This window comes from Gasterosteus aculeatus, chromosome 1 (genome assembly GCF_964276395.1).
Source record: "Gasterosteus aculeatus chromosome 1, fGasAcu3.hap1.1, whole genome shotgun sequence".
In the NCBI taxonomy this organism is placed as follows: domain Eukaryota; kingdom Metazoa; phylum Chordata; class Actinopteri; order Perciformes; family Gasterosteidae; genus Gasterosteus; species Gasterosteus aculeatus.
The window spans coordinates 14,531,044-14,546,939 of NC_135688.1; the positions used below are offsets into that span (position 1 = coordinate 14,531,044).

Here is a 15,896-nt window from a genome sequence, read left to right on the forward strand (position 1 = left end):
GTGGGTCAGTGACCCTGGAGAAAACAGCTTGCATTAATATGGTTTAATCCAATGTAATTAGTCAAATTACAACACGCCAAGCAGCTTGTCAGGGGCTGTCGGCTTTGGCACACAAGACAGCCTGGAATCCCACTGGACGGCAAAGCCGCCCCTCCTGTGCTTTTTTCTCCTTTCGGTCAATTTCCCTGGTCTACTCCATCGTCTTTTCTTGACAGAAATAAGGAAAGCGCATTCTTCCCTGCTACAATGTTTTCACCCTTTTTGTGAGTTGTCTCCCGTACCCGCAGGCTGCTAGCTCGGCTTTCTGCCTGCCTGCTAAGGTGGATCAGAACGATATGAGGATTCACAAAGTCAGAGTAATTATATCAGTGCTACACTCCTCCTACAGGATTTCATGAGAAAGGGTCCCATGCATGCTAACCAGTGCCGCTAAGAACCACAGGCATGGTTAAGACACTTACTCGTAACCCAGGATTAGCATTGGTAAAAAGATTTAAACTATACAATTACATGAGGATAAATTACAAATTATCTAGTGCACTCAACAGTCAGATTATCATCCCCCTGCAAGCCCCCTTCAGCCCCAAGGGGGTGAGCCTGGATGACAAAAGGCCCTCATTAGCATACATTTACAAGCCCTCTCGTTCAGTGAAGCTGATAAGAACCTGTTCCACCTTTTGCTTTGGCCTGAATGGCTTGTTGTGCTTTTGGCAATGACAGATGAGTCAGAGTAATTCCACTTTATGCCTGAAAAAATGATGCTCCAGATTCTGGCTGCATACCGAAGGTGTCGCCCACAATAATCCTCAAAGAGCGTCCAGCCGAACGGGGGGCTGTGTGTTTTCCAGATGATATACTGTGAATGACAGAAAGAATTATACAAAGGAGGGCAATTCTGTAACATGTTATTAACCAATTCCCATTGAATAACGGGGATAAAAGGATAATGGATGAGGTTGTCGTTATTGCATTGGTGCTGAGGGAAGCGGCAAAGCGAAGGTAGAGAGACAAGATTAATTGAGGACGAGTGAGGCGCTCATTGCTCATCAGGCCCTCTCGTCTTACCACTTGCTCTCTCTGTCCCTCCCGTCCTCTCTCGCTCTGCCTTTCCATCCTCGTCTCGTTCTTTATCTTCTTCTCTGCGTTGCTCTGAGTCCCTATCCCTCCCACGCACTGGCACAGAAAAAAAAAAATCCCCCAAAAAAAGCAAAGTGGGATTCAAAGCGATCAGCTTGGCACTTTCAGTGGCAGCAAGAGGAAGCGGGTACCCGCGCCAGGAAGATTTCAGTCATCTTAAGGCTGACAAATGCCTGAAAAAGGTCCCATTAGGAAAAACTTGCTGAGAAGACCACATATCAAGCTCCTTAGCGAAGGCATCCTCAAGCTGTTCATCTGGATGATGTGCTCACTGAGTTCATGTATATTTTGGAAAAAAATACTTGAATTTTAAATGACCTCTTCACCATAAGAAAAACATAAAGTAGTTAATATAGCCACAGAGAGGCCAAAGCTCTCAAACTGTAGGTGGTGTTTTAATAAAAGTGAAAAGATCACATCAAATGCATACAGCAACAAACTCCATTGGGGAAAAAAGGACCATTGTATATTGAAATCATGTCAAATCCTCCAGGAATATGATCCACAAAGCTGTGATTTCTGTGGTGATCTTCTCAAAATGTCTTTTTAGCGCTATTTTAAATAAGCATATTATACATTACTACACTGCAAAGGGTAAAAGTGTGAACATGCCCTTGTAATCAACACATGCACGTAACTAACTACATGTGCGAGATTCTAATTGTGTGTGAATGCACATTTGACTAACTACTAAATACATAAATATGGTTTATAGTTTCATTTAGATCAATGAAATATGATTTTTTTTTTCCTGTTGCAATTGTATGTATGGACTGTGTATAGCTGTATTTGTAAATCTTTGTAAATTTGTAAATCTTACTTTGTGTTTTGTCTATCCTTAAAGAAGCCATATGCAGGCACCATGCGGCTCGATGCCAAACTTATTATCCCTGCAGGGAACCGAAGATCTGAGTAACAATTTTTTTTTTCATTGCATTTCCAGAGGCTTTATATTTTAAGGTTGAAGGATATGAGAGATAAGAATGTTTGAAGAACCCTGATTCTTAAGAAATTGCATACTAGGACAACGGCCCCTCCCACCTGTCCCGCCATGTCGCTGTTGAAGACGGCGCTGCAGGGCCCGCTAATATGCGTGAAATACCGTCCCTGACATAAATGTTATTGACAAACTTGGCTGGACATTTGGGGCAGTGAACTGCCAGCATATTTAATGCATATTCATCTCCTTTATCCCACTGGTCTTGCCAGTGCACCCGAGCTGTGTCATCTTGCCACACTCCAGCTACCACCCAAATGTATAGTGACACTGATTATGCAAATCTGTATCTTGTTTTCCCCCCAATACCTGCATTAGGAGCTTGCTACTTTATTGAAGTTGAGATATGATTCTCACAGTAAGGAGCCAAGAGGAATGCTGATTTTTTTTTTTTTTTACTTTATAGACTGGTGAATCTTTTTAGAACTTTGATTTCTACATTTCATAGCAGTTGTCAAGTTTATGGTGGATCAGATGAGAGACTAGCTTTCATGCACAGGCATAAATCCTGCAGGATGGAAAAAGGATTAAAGCTGAAGAAGTGTGAATTTGTGCATGTCGTGGTCAGACAACTATAAAATTGCACATTTTGATATGATTAAAGCTTAATTTGAAAGTGCATGGAGCACCTTGGTCCTTTGTAGGGAGATCATATACATTGTGTTTCTTCTTATGTTTTACCTTTTTAAAGCGTCAGTTCACAAGTTATAGAAAAATACATTTTCTTATTCCTTTTATTACATTAAAAAACACCCATGCACCCCTTTATATGTTTAACAGCACATCTGTTTCCAGAAACACTCCTTTTTCTTCTGAATAAAAAAAAAATAGTGCTGGGGAACGATTAGAATTTCTAATTGGGATTAGTTGCATTTTCTGTCATTGCACAATTCAAAAGTAGTGTATTGCAGTAGCAGTATTCCCTTTACACATTAGCAGTTGTGTAAAATATTTCTTGTAAAAAAAAAATGTGTTAACGCGCAAATAAGTATTTGTCGGAATGGCCGTTAAGTTATTTTATATATATATATATATATATATATATATATATATATATATATATAATTATAATTTTGAGACACAGTCCCCCTTTTTGTTTATACCTGACATTAGTCTCCCACTGGGCTGAGAGTTGCTCTCACCTCTTGCTGTTACCAGGCTTTGTGATTTCGCTTTGCTTTCTCCGACTGCTCGACCTCTTTTCAGATTTGGCCCATATTGCTTGGGGTCAGCCATTGGATACTGTATAAGCAGTGTCTGCTGATCCTCCAAATTGCCATGTGTGAAATCCATCCCTCTCGCTCCCGGGGGAGTAGTCATACTACTCAAAATGACACTGCCTCTCGTATCCTCCCCTTATTCTTCCTCTTCGCTGTTCTCTGCGGCCGCCTGCACTTGTAGTGGAAGCCTATTAGACAAATCTTAGATGAGTGCCACCGAGGTGCCGTGATACCAGGTTGTCAGAGTGCTCCTCAGGCTCATATAAATATATCAGTCATGCTGGCTTGGAGGTCTCATTGAATTATATTATTTGGCTGTTTTTGTATAAACTGACTGAAGGGGGATCGTATTTCCCCATCTGGGAGAAAATTGCATCAGGTATTATAGAAAATTCTTCGTTAGATTTATTAATAACTCTGTCATAGTGTCTCAGGAATTCAGCAGTCAGATACTATTTGAATCCATTTCATCAGTTTTAACCATGATGTGCTCAATTTCAGTATCTGCAGACTATCATGAATGAGTTTCAGTCTAAACGCCGGTGTCACCTTTGCCTCTTCTCATCTCATCTGTCACAATATTTCTCCCCGTTCTCCACCTTGGATGTGGAGGCAGGCAGAATGCAGCCCGCCCTCTGTCAAATCAGGGAAGAAAGAGAAGCTGAATAAAGGGACGAGAGGACAGAGATGTAAAATTGCATTATGGCCATTATGCCATAGTGGTGTATTTCCCTGCAGCTGGCAGAGCAGCGCATGCGCCACTGGCTCTTAATGAGCCAGCGTGTGGGGGGGGGAACCTGTGTGGAAACAAAAGGCTGCACTCGTCGGCCATGCTAGACCCCCTCCACCCGCCCCCTCGCTGCTCCCCCAGCTCTGAGCGTGACAGACCAAGAGCAGAGCGCCGGTTCCTTCCTGGTGGCGTGATTAGATTGGGGCCGAAGTCTCCAGCTGGCAGGCCTGTCTGTGACTGGAGGCGGCCGTCCCCAGCGCTTGTCACTAGCTGACACCTCTGACAGGCAGGGGACAGCTTCAGCAGACAGGTTCATTAAATGGCATTTTTTTACAGCTGGGTCTCACAAAAATGAGGGCTGGGCTTTGTCAAACCTCCAAGTCTACAGAGGCCCCCGCCTGTTGGTTTAGACCAAAGCCTTGTTGTTATGACAAATTTTTTGATCTGGGCTGTTTGAAATCCGCTCCTTTTTCTCCTCTTTAGCCTCTCTTTTGTTGACAGCCAGCCCTTTGGCCTGCACTTTGTCACAGCAGCAAAACGTTCACTTCGGCTGGGTAACAAGAAACAGCCAATGCTAAAGGAATATTATATTTGATAATCAGCTTCCTATAAAGGCTTAATGTGTTTACTGTATACATTTTCATATTTAGACTTTGAAATATAAACCATAGTGAAAGTCTTTAAATATCTAAACAACTAATGTTTTTAAACAACTGCCAGTAATTGCCTTGATAGCTATGTACCCTTCCTAATATGCATATCTGCATAACTTGTATTGCACTCAGAAAACGTACTTTCACAACATCTGGCAGAGGGGCGGGTTCAGAGGGGATAAAAGCCGCCCTGCCTCCTATTGAGCTGTTCTGGCCCTCAACATTGCATCCACAGCTGCACAACCGTCCTACATCTCACCTCCCCTCCACTCTCCATTCAGCACTCTGCTGGGCCGTTCTGTCTCTATGACAACTGCTTGAGTTGGGGTGGGTTGCAGAGGTGGCAGGCAGGGCATTACCGGGAGGAGAGCACCAGAGATGCTATGTTGCACATCCAGCATCCAGCACCTAATCCAATTTTAATTGAGCTCCAGAGATTTTGGATGTGGCACCGAGGTCGAGCACGAGCTATTCCAGGGAGAAATTAAGGCAGCCCGGCTCGTTGCTGCACTCTTCCAGCCTGTCACTGTTTTAAATGAGCATTAGCATCAGACCTAACCCAGCCAAACATCTCATTCTGGCCTCCCACCCTACTCCACCTCAACCACCCCCACACGCACCCGCACATAAAGACACCTACGCGCACATACACTGATGTACCGTATTGCCTCATCTTCTTACTATAGCGTTATATCTTTATTCTGCCTCACACACACACTCTGAACTGAACCGATGTGTGATTATAACCCGGGGAGTTGATAAGGTTGCTTTTCGGCTCACACTGTTGGACAAAATTGTTCAGTCAGATGGAAGTGAGAAGGAAAAAGGGAGGGGGGTGTGTGAGGGGACCATTCTCACCTGTCAGAACAACTGTCTTTGTTTTATATGTGGGCCTGCAGTCCCAGTGGCGCTGCATAAACTAATGATCCTTTGTCTACTTTCTCTCCTTCTTGGCATGGTGGTTGTTATTGATTTATTTATGTCACTATCCAAGGGGGTCCTTTTTGACCACACAAAAAGTGTGAAACACGCAAAATGAATCTGTAGAGCGTTTTATATTATGTAGAAAATGGGCTTGTTGTGCGTTGTTACACAAAAAAAAGAATGAATGAACTGGTACTGATCGGATACTTATTTTCCGATTTGATTGAATACATTTGCTCAGATTATGTGTCCATCGTGTCCATCTACTATCATTTCATCTAATATAGTCTGGAAAACACAATTGTTTCACCGATTTGCTTTTGTTTACATCTTGCAGAAAACCAATGGCTTAGTTTACGCTAATCATTTAAAAAATTAATATCACAATCAAACAGCTTGCCTGCAGTATAAGAGAGAAACCTTACACAATAATACAGCGAGTTCGAACTGTGTGATTCTTATTTTATCATATGCAACATTGAACCAACTGGACACGTCTAACCTGACTGGTTTTAAATAGGTATTCTAAACGCAGCATTTCTCTTCTCTCTCTCTGCCCGTCCAGGTTCTAGCATACACTGAGGGTTTACATGGGAAGTGGATGTTCAGTGAGATTCGGGCGGTATTCTCTAGACGCTACCTCCTGCAGAACACAGCAATGGAGATCTTCATGGCCAACAGAAGTGAGTTGAAGAGCCAATTACAGCTTTTCAAGTCCGAGCTTCTCTTCTCTTCCTTCTCTTCCTGCTCATCGCTAAAGGTTATCTCTCCCCCCACAGCATCAGTTATGTTCAACTTTCCCGACCAGGCCACAGTAAAGAAAGTGGTTTACAGTCTTCCTCGAGTGGGAGTTGGTACCAGCTATGGACTTCCACAGGCCAGGTGGGTCATACATGCCAAAAGAATATGAATTCAGTGTTATTTAATCCTTCCAAGTGTGTAATTCCTTCATAGCTGATGCTACCCCGTCTCTCTTGTGTGTTTGAGCATCTCTGCTGCTTGGCCTGCAGCAGAGTCATTTCAAGTCCCATTGGTCCATTTATTGAAGTGGATGTGCATTGACCCTGACTGAACTGACCTAATTCTCTGTCAGAAGACTCTATACAGCAGAGCGGCAGCCAGGGCACTGACCACTTTCGTGATGCTAACGGGCCCATTTATACACCGTTACAAAACAAGCACACAGTGGACGTGACGCAAACCATCCTGAATCAACACATAGTAAATTAACATACCTTTCATTAAATCTAAATGTTGTATTTAAGAACGCTATTGTGTTGGTTGCTGTAATTATTCTAATTTGCAGCTTGACCTTTTGTGCCGGCTTTTCATTCCCATATGTCCATATTCAAAGACTGATGTGCAAGACAAAGAGCTGGTTACCAGCTATTAAATGTCATCATTCTTGTACCAGTTTTCTGCAGTGAAGCCAATCATTGCATATAGTTAACAACCTCTGTTTTTTTTCATTTCCAAGAGTATAGGTTTCATATTATTGTAACCAACACCAGCCTTCTTTATTCTTATTTGTTTTTTAAATCTTTACTTTCCAGGCGCATCTCCCTGGCCACCCCTCGGCAGCTCTTTAAATCCTCAAACATGACCCAGCGCTGGCAGAGGAGAGAGATCTCCAACTTTGAGTACCTTATGTTTCTCAACACCATATCAGGTAAGGCCTCCTATTGCTTTACAATACTGTTTTCCCAAGAGAAACTATCATCTCTGTTTTGAAATGCCTCAAGATATGGAAATGACAGACAATATTATCTTTTTCATAGCCATCAATTAAATAGATGGATTGTGATTTGTTTTTGATCAAAATTCCCAAGCAGTTAAAAGTGATTTATTTATCTATTATCTAAGTGAGACTTACTCTAAGTTTTGCTATCGCAACCAATAAACTGTACGTGTCAGTGGCACTGAAAACATACTGTAAGTTGCCTCAGGTTTGTCGAATTTGTTTAAGAGTCCATGCTAACCTTAAGTGGTGCTCATAGTGGCAGACTTCACTGTTCATGCGAGTGTGCCGTTTGAAGCAAACCGCAGGCACGGCCGACAATTTCCCAGATAATTAGTGCCGGGGTTTGTGAGAGTGTACATATGTGTGTCTGCGGAGTGGAGAGTTTTTGTTGTCGACTCTCTGATCTGAACTGCAACTAACAGGGAAGATGAGCGAGACTGCACGCTACTCTGCTCTGAGAGGTGACATCCTCCCTCTCGCTGCATATTCATGCATATTTATATTTGGCTCGTGCCTGAGTTCGATACATTATTGTCAGCTAATTAGATGTAAGGCAGGGAGAAAAACATGCCCAAAATTCATTAAAAATCCCTGGTAATGACCCGGGCTGACAGGGATGTCAGAATAGTGTGGGGCGGCAGACAGGCGGGGGGGAGTGGGGGGTGAAGTGCTGGGAAGAGGTGCGAACGGGAAGTGGTCTTCTAATTAAACACTATTCCACTGTTATTAACATCCTGACACCCAAACTCGGGCCTCAGCACCAGCAGGTCGAACCACAGCAGCACACCCAACCCTTCTTCCGCACTTGGCCCAATGCTTCCTTTTCACTATGTGGCATTAACCTGGTTAATTGTGCTCAGTAGCCTCCCTCAGACCCTGGAAACGGCCACTAGCTGCAGTTACACCAAGATGGAGTGAGATTTTTGCATTGGAAGAAAAACAAACCGCAGAGAACTGTGCTGAGGGGGGTGACCGACAAATGGGCCACTTAAAGCATCGCTACGCTAAACTAGCTGCTAAGCTAGCTGCTATGCTACTTTGATCTCAACATCTAAAGTTACCCTGCGCGGCACACAGGCTGCAGAGGATCACTACAGTGTCCCTAAAAGACCGTGGTTTTAGATGTTCTGGCTAACTGTGAGGAGGTTGTTGGCACAAACACAGCTGTTGAATCATGGAGAGCTGAGAGCAAAGTGCACGAGGAGAGCAGGACGAGTCGCTAGTTCCCCCGATTGGAATTCTGCCTCCAAGATGATCAATGTGTGTAGTTTTGTGTTTGAAATAACATTAACAATTAAACAACAGTGTCTAAAATACACGCTTTCTAAAGTGATTACTCGTTACTTTTAAGATTTAGAAGAAAAACAAACATTCATTAAAAACAACATTCGATTAATCGCCATTAATCAAGATGAATGAATTTCAAAATGTGTGATTTCGTTTTCTTGTATAACATTATATATAATGCATTAGTTTTTATATTAATCAAAAAATGTATTCTTCGAACCTTTTCTAGTTGGCACCTCTTGATTATACATTACATTTCTAATCCGTGCCTTTATTAAATAGGGCTATGTGTAGTCTGAAGACCATGTTCTTTATGGCAATGCACTTATTATTGGGCTGTGGTGAAAATGTAAAAATGATTGTTTTATTCACTGCATTATTCCATGCAATGATGAGGTTTCAATGAATGAAAGAGGAAATACTGTTTGTGTATTACTCCTAGTGTGTGGTATGCTAGTAACCATCAGCAATATGCAAAATTATGAATCTTTTTTGTGGGAATAATGTAGTAAATATTCTATTCTATTAGGAAAGATGTGATCAGTCCTCCAAATTCATACTTTTTATTCATTATTTCATTATTTGGATTTGTATTCATTCTTTGTGGGTAAAATGAAGTGTTCTTTCCTTTTTACTATCATATAGCTTTGAGTTGTGAGAGTTTTGTTAAACTACTATTAGCAGTAGTAAACCATCTGTAGAAGCCTGATCCCAAAAATGGATTACAACTGACCACCACCTGACCTCACAGCTGTATCTGTGTCATCTTCAAAAGGAAAATAGAGCATCAATGAAATCACGGTAAATGCTCGTGGCTTTTCCCATGGATTTCCTGTGACACGTTCTGCCATCTGAAAACTATATTCTCTCTGCGAGAGCATATACGACATTCACATCTGGCCGGTCAGGGCATAAGAATTGCAGTGACATTTCAGGCGTTTGGAGTCAGGCCCTCAAAGGAATCTATATCCCACAAATTACATCCCCTCCTCACAACTTACGGCTACTTATGTTCTCTATACACTTAAAACAGCCTCCTCGGGCCTCCTGCTATTCCCACAGTCCATTGATAAAAGCACACTCGGCAGGAAAAGCCCTGTGGAGCACAGAAAACAATCCCTCATAGCAAAGAAAGCTTGCCATTAGTTCATGTGATTCACTGCCAGACGCCATATGAGACAGGAAGTGCCTCTGATTGAGGGCTCTGAGATTGGGGGGGGGGCTTGCAGGAATGTTGCATGCTGATTCCCCAATGTAACTGAAGCCTCAAGTGTACCCTGCCCTGCTTTCAACCTCTCTGTTCCCTACCAGTCCTTCATCACTCACAGATTTCTGTCTGCTGCGTGTGTCTAGGGAGGACATACAATGACCTGAACCAGTACCCGGTCTTTCCCTGGGTCCTCACCAACTACGACTCAGAGGAGCTGAACTTGACCTTGCCAGGGAACTTCAGAGATCTCTCAAAGGTACCAAAGGCCTCTTGGCCATGCACCTCTGTGTGACAGCTGACTCTGACGGCAGGGGATTTCCTGACTGTAAGAAGATATTATATTTAATTGCTAATGAATCATGTTCAGAATATAAACTCACTAGATGAAAAAGTGGAAAATGCTGATTTTGACATTCTGACATGTCAAATTTAAGATTCTACCCACGCGTATTAAGTACTGTATTGTACCAGCACATACTTGCACTTCACTGTAAGCTTAAAGGGACTTCCTGGTTTCTGCATGAGCAAGGCTTGTACATTTTATAATTATATTTGCCTCGTATAGTATCATACCCAATAATAATTTTCATGATCCCAGGAAGTCTGGGCCATGCGGTTGTAACCATTACCACCACGTTAAAGTCGCTATAGTTTATTTACATGTTAGCACATACACGACTACTTGTAATTGAGACACAACACATTTATCTCCTTATACATTCCTAATACAGGAGTTAATAAAGAGCAAAATAGAGCTAAAATAAATGACAATATTGGATTTACATTCCCATATAGCCAGACACACAACTCCAAATGAATGCTAGCTTTGCTGAGGATGGATTGGCTTCACAAAAATATTTTCCATTGCCGGTACATTGAATTTTATAATACAGCAATTGTGATGGAATTATCAAAAAGCAGAGGATGTCCAGTGCATTGGACCATGTTGGAAACCAGACGAACAGTACATGTGAAAGAAAAACGACCACTTGCTCTGATTCATTTACAAAACACGAGATGCGGATGATCACGTCAACGCAATATGATTCATATTCATTGATTTCCCATCCTTAAACTTTAACACACTTTTTTTTACACAAAACCTAATGACTAAGTTTAATAACTGTTAACTTACGTGCATGAATTTCTGCCTGCATTAGCCATTTTAAGGTTGATGGACTGATAACCGCAGGTCATGAGCGCAGTGTTGCAGTGGAAAGTCTTTTTAAATGTGGCTCGTCAGAAAAAGCAGCACGCTGTGCGAGAGTCGTGCCAGCGCTGGCAAATCACTATAGAGCTCAGATCCAATGACACCAACACCCCACAACCCTGAGAGATAAAGTCCAGCATTATGTTTGCTCTGCCTTTGACGGGAGAGTAAAAGACAGCAGATCACGCTACCACAAACTGTGGCCTGCTTAACTTGTTTACAACCCCCTTCTCTTTTTTTCCCTGTCTTTTTATTTCTCTCTTGCACATGCAAACTGCAGCTCACTGACCTGAAAACAGTCACATTCCTGCCTGAGCTCTCTCTCTCTCTCTCTCTCTCTCTCGCTCACTTTATCGCTCCCTCATTCCCCCTTGTTTCGCTCAAAACGCCAAGACAGAGAATCGCTTTGCCGTCTCAGCTCTCAACAGTTTGTATCAATTTCCAGCTTTTTGAGGCGTGCGTGTGCTGTGTTTTGTGGTGGGAGGGGAGGGGGACTTTGAAGTGGGGGAAAAAAAAAAACGTTGCCACGAAGCACTCAAAAAACCATGGATGAGTTTGAGTGTCATGAATTTGAAAAATGAGCACCAACCGCTCTCTGGAGCAGTTCTTTCACATTTCAGTAAACCCAGACATTTTTGGACAACCCAGATGTGTGTCTTACCACATTCATCTCAGCACCTGTCTGCTTTTGGTGGCTCCAGCTTGTGGGGCATCGAGGTGGACTGATAGAGCCCCAGAATGTGTGTGTGTGTGTGTGTGTGTGTGTGTGTTAGGGGGGGTTGATCAGGCCTGAGCCTCGTGCAAACCTCCTGCCCTGGGGAGACAGTTATGTATTGTAATGTATTCCAGTGACATCCTCCCATGCTGTTTACAGGGCTGAGCTGCCTTTATTAGCACGAGTTCACAGCCTGTGTCTCCTGACAGTTGTCCTTGGAACCCCGGGGCTGCAATAGCTCCAAAAGTTCACAACGATGTAGCAGGGAGGGACAAAGGCCCCCAAAAACTTCTCCTCTCTGCTTGGTCTGCCCTTTTGTTCAATTATGGATCAGAGGTAGCAGCACAGCCTCTGGAGACTTCTTCATTGTATATTAGGGCGGTGTGTGTCTCAGTGAGTTGCATGTCCAGTGGGTGTGGTTGTTTTCCACACTGGTGACTAATATTAGTTGTGCAAACCACAAACAGTTGCACAAGACATTTGCTTGAATAATAAAAGGACATTTTATTTAAATAATTATCTGATTGAAGGCAAAGAAATAATGAGGACAGTGCATTTGATGCGCTGTTGGATTTAGATTTGATACAGTTTTTGATACGTGGTGCTGCAGAAAGCATTTTTCTTTTTCATATTGGCAACTACATGTATTTTCTGCATCTCATGTGCCACTCCAGAGTTTAGTTAGGTGCAGCATTCTGACTATAAATTGTAACATTAATCTTAGGTTAATGCAAATAATAAAGCTAAATCGCTATTGCACCTAAGTACAACAAGTTGATGAACTGAGTAATACTATAATTAATTCTCCCATGGTGGCATTGCACAATTTGGAAAGGCCTTCTTTCCCACAGACCACAGTCATACCTGGGGCTTACTTGTTAATTTGAGGTGACTGCCACTTGATGGACAGCATTGTTGAAATTGCAGATCTTCCAAGGAATTAATGTCCTAAACCTTTTGCACACACCTGCAATTACCTGCTGGTTGGGCATTCAGTCAGCTGTGAACACTGCTTTTGAAAACCGCATTGCTTTGCCTCGAGCCAGAGTTGTACATATTTGGATGTCAGACACGTTCATGCAGTGAAGTGTTTCATTAGATTCTAACGATTATTGCTTGATGAAGTGACATGTGGATGATAGATAAGGGGAAGCCAATCTTCCTCATAGCTGTTAAACGTTTTGATAGAAATTCATACAATTGCATAAGAAGGCAATAGAGGCAGCTGTGGTTTTTCACTGCTTCTTCACCCATTGGCAAAAATGTATCAGATGTATTCTTTGTAAAATATATTTTCGGGAAGATATGCAGAAACAAAAAGTAACACGGGCACCTACTCAATCCATGTCATCAAAAGTCTTAATTTAAATGACTGGCACAATACTACTAAGGTAAATTTACCCTGGTGATCAGACTTTGCTGAGATAGACACCTATTTTAATATTTAAAATGTTTTTGCTTCCTTCTTAAAGCTCCCTTTGTGGAAACCGGATCTCTCACATTGAGTAATACACAGAGGCTGGTTGCTGTAAAAGCCCCCTCCACACTTTTCCTCCCATAATGCCGCCTTCTTCACCTTCACTTCCACTCCAGTCAGGCTGTTGGGACGTATATCTGCTTTATTTTGAGTTTGAGCAACTTGATTGCATTAGACTGGAGCTGCATGCAGCCCTGCCTCTGAAAAGGCAAGCAAAAATGACCGTGACTTCTCCTGACAGAGCGCCACAGCAACATACTGTAATGTAATTACTTTTGAAATATAAAATGCACCATGCGTCTCTTTGGGAGGTAGCTTAGATGTAACCAAACAAACGGAGGTACTCTCTGCACTCTCCTTCCCCAGCAGCCCGGTTCATTTCCTACATTTGGAAAGGAACACAACAGCAATGATCCTGATTGAATGTGACTCCAACTCTAAGTTTGATCATACTTTGTTTAGTTTGTGTTGATGCTGCTGGGTCAGGTGTTATAAAAGAAACAGACTCGGATGGAAGAAAGTGTGGAACTGTCTGAACCAGTTGTTTTCATTGTCGTGTACCTGTGAACAGTACAATATGCAATGCAGGAAGAAGGGGAGAAGTGATTATTCTCTGTTGAATAGAGCCAACCCTGGTTCGGGAGTATTAACAGATCTGACTAATGATAGAAATAAAAGTGCTGAAAGGCTGCTGAAGTGCTTCAACCATCGTATCATGAATAGTGTTTCATTCCAATTAAACAGCTACTAAATCAAACCTTTCCCGCATATTTTAGAATTGTTATTCAGAATAGAAGCATGTATTCATGTTTGGACAGTGTGTTTGACCTTAATCTGTGATGTGTATATAGGATATTATATATTTATAGTATGTAGTCTGTATGGAGATGTACAGCACTAACCTTGAAGTAGTTTTTTAGTTCATTTTATGCTCAAACTCTAGCAGCCAGCACGAGTCTGGAAGCTATAATGCAAAGCTGAGAATTCATTGTCTTCGCTAACATGCTCTCGAAGTCTCTTTTAGGCCAACTGCAGTCTGTTTATTACCATCGGACTCGTTTATAATGGTGCCAAGGACTGCCTTCATACTATGACACATATGCATTTAATTTGAAAAACAGTTACAGTTTAGTATTATATGAGATGGTAATAATCATCATCATCATCATTCTATTTAAAACTGCAATCACAACCATTGTGCCGCCATAGGGTGACAAAGTTGCATCCAAAAGATCTTCACCACTTCGGGGTTGAAATGAAAAAGGAGTCAATACAACTATCCATTGATACAAATTTGATGAGACAGGGAATTGCAGTTGCGTCTATAATCTCACGTTGACATTGGTGGGGTACAATGAGCTCACTAACTAACATTCAACACTTTGCAAATCATTTCTTAAATACCAACGAGACCACAAGCCATCAGATCGACTTTTATTTTCCTGTACTGTTCTCCTCAATGTCTGTTTATATACATTGAATATACTTCTATAATGTCCAGCAATGCAAATGTTAGTTACTTGACAAATAGCCAGCTTGCCATATGTTAGTCTTACTTTACCTACATTTTGTTTTGTTTTCTGGTTCATTTTATTGAACTTTTGGTACTTTTGTTATATAACAGTCAATTTGAGCAGTAAAACACTTTCAAATTCCCATTAAGATGACAAATATTACATAGTAAACAAAATAAATATTACATTACAATATTACATTCCTCATTTATTTCTCGTCAAATTGAATTATTAAAATGATTTAACTTGTCAGCACTTCACATTCCTTCCTCATAACCAGCGTGCTTCATTTTAGAAGTGCTTGCGGTTACTTAAGTCTCAGTAAGGGATTGAGAGGTTGGTGGTAAGTTTTCCTTACATTGAAACAAATGATGTCAGCTTGTTATACCCATTTTAAGCACAATTGAATTTTTTAAATCACATATTTTTGACTATGCTAATGTAGCTTAGTTTGTTTTACAGCTATTTTTTCAAAATATTTGCTTATTTATTTTGTGTGCTTAAGTTAGAATTCCTATCATCTGAATAGTTTACTTACTCTTCTCTCTTATTACTATTACCTGCAGCTGTTTTTTCCTTATTGCTCTGCCTCTGTCATATGTACTAGGTGGGTCTCTCTCACAGCTCCAACCGGCATTAGTTACACCAGCGCCGGTTTTACAGCGTGCGAGACGTCTTGTGGCTTGCACCCCGTTCCAGCTGGGCCGAGACGTCACGCACGAGGCCATTATCACCCCATAAATCTACGCAGATCTCAATAAACTTCTCTTTCAGTCTATTCAATTGTGCTAACACTGATGTGGACTGCCATTAAATTCTAAGGAAGAATCAAAAAGAATTGCCCCCACTTTGTTTTGACTGAGCGCTTCAGGCGTGTGCACAGTGCCTCACGTGGATATGACTAATCTTCAAAATGACCAAGAGAGTCTGTCCGTCGCACTGCGGTTGCATGCAAACTGTAGCCAGCCAAAAGGTGCAGCCAAAAATATTGCTATTTTAATAATGTTGGAATAAGATCATTTTTAATTGGGGGCTTTTTTTATTTAATTCCCTCTGACCTCTGAGCTGCAGCTTTCAGTTG

At 41.7% G+C, this 15,896-nt stretch overlaps 1 protein-coding gene across 1 annotated transcript in view; it reads left to right on the plus strand.

Annotated features, from left to right (window-relative positions):
• Nucleotides 1-15,896, plus strand: part of nbeab (neurobeachin b) — a 166,413-nt gene that overhangs the window by 126,942 nt on the left and 23,575 nt on the right. The window contains exons 41-44 of the mRNA XM_078098576.1: nucleotides 6,227-6,344; nucleotides 6,441-6,543; nucleotides 7,215-7,330; nucleotides 10,043-10,155. Of these exons, the coding sequence (XP_077954702.1) occupies nucleotides 6,227-6,344; nucleotides 6,441-6,543; nucleotides 7,215-7,330; nucleotides 10,043-10,155 (450 nt within the window). The remainder of the gene's footprint in view (nucleotides 1-6,226; nucleotides 6,345-6,440; nucleotides 6,544-7,214; nucleotides 7,331-10,042; nucleotides 10,156-15,896) is intronic.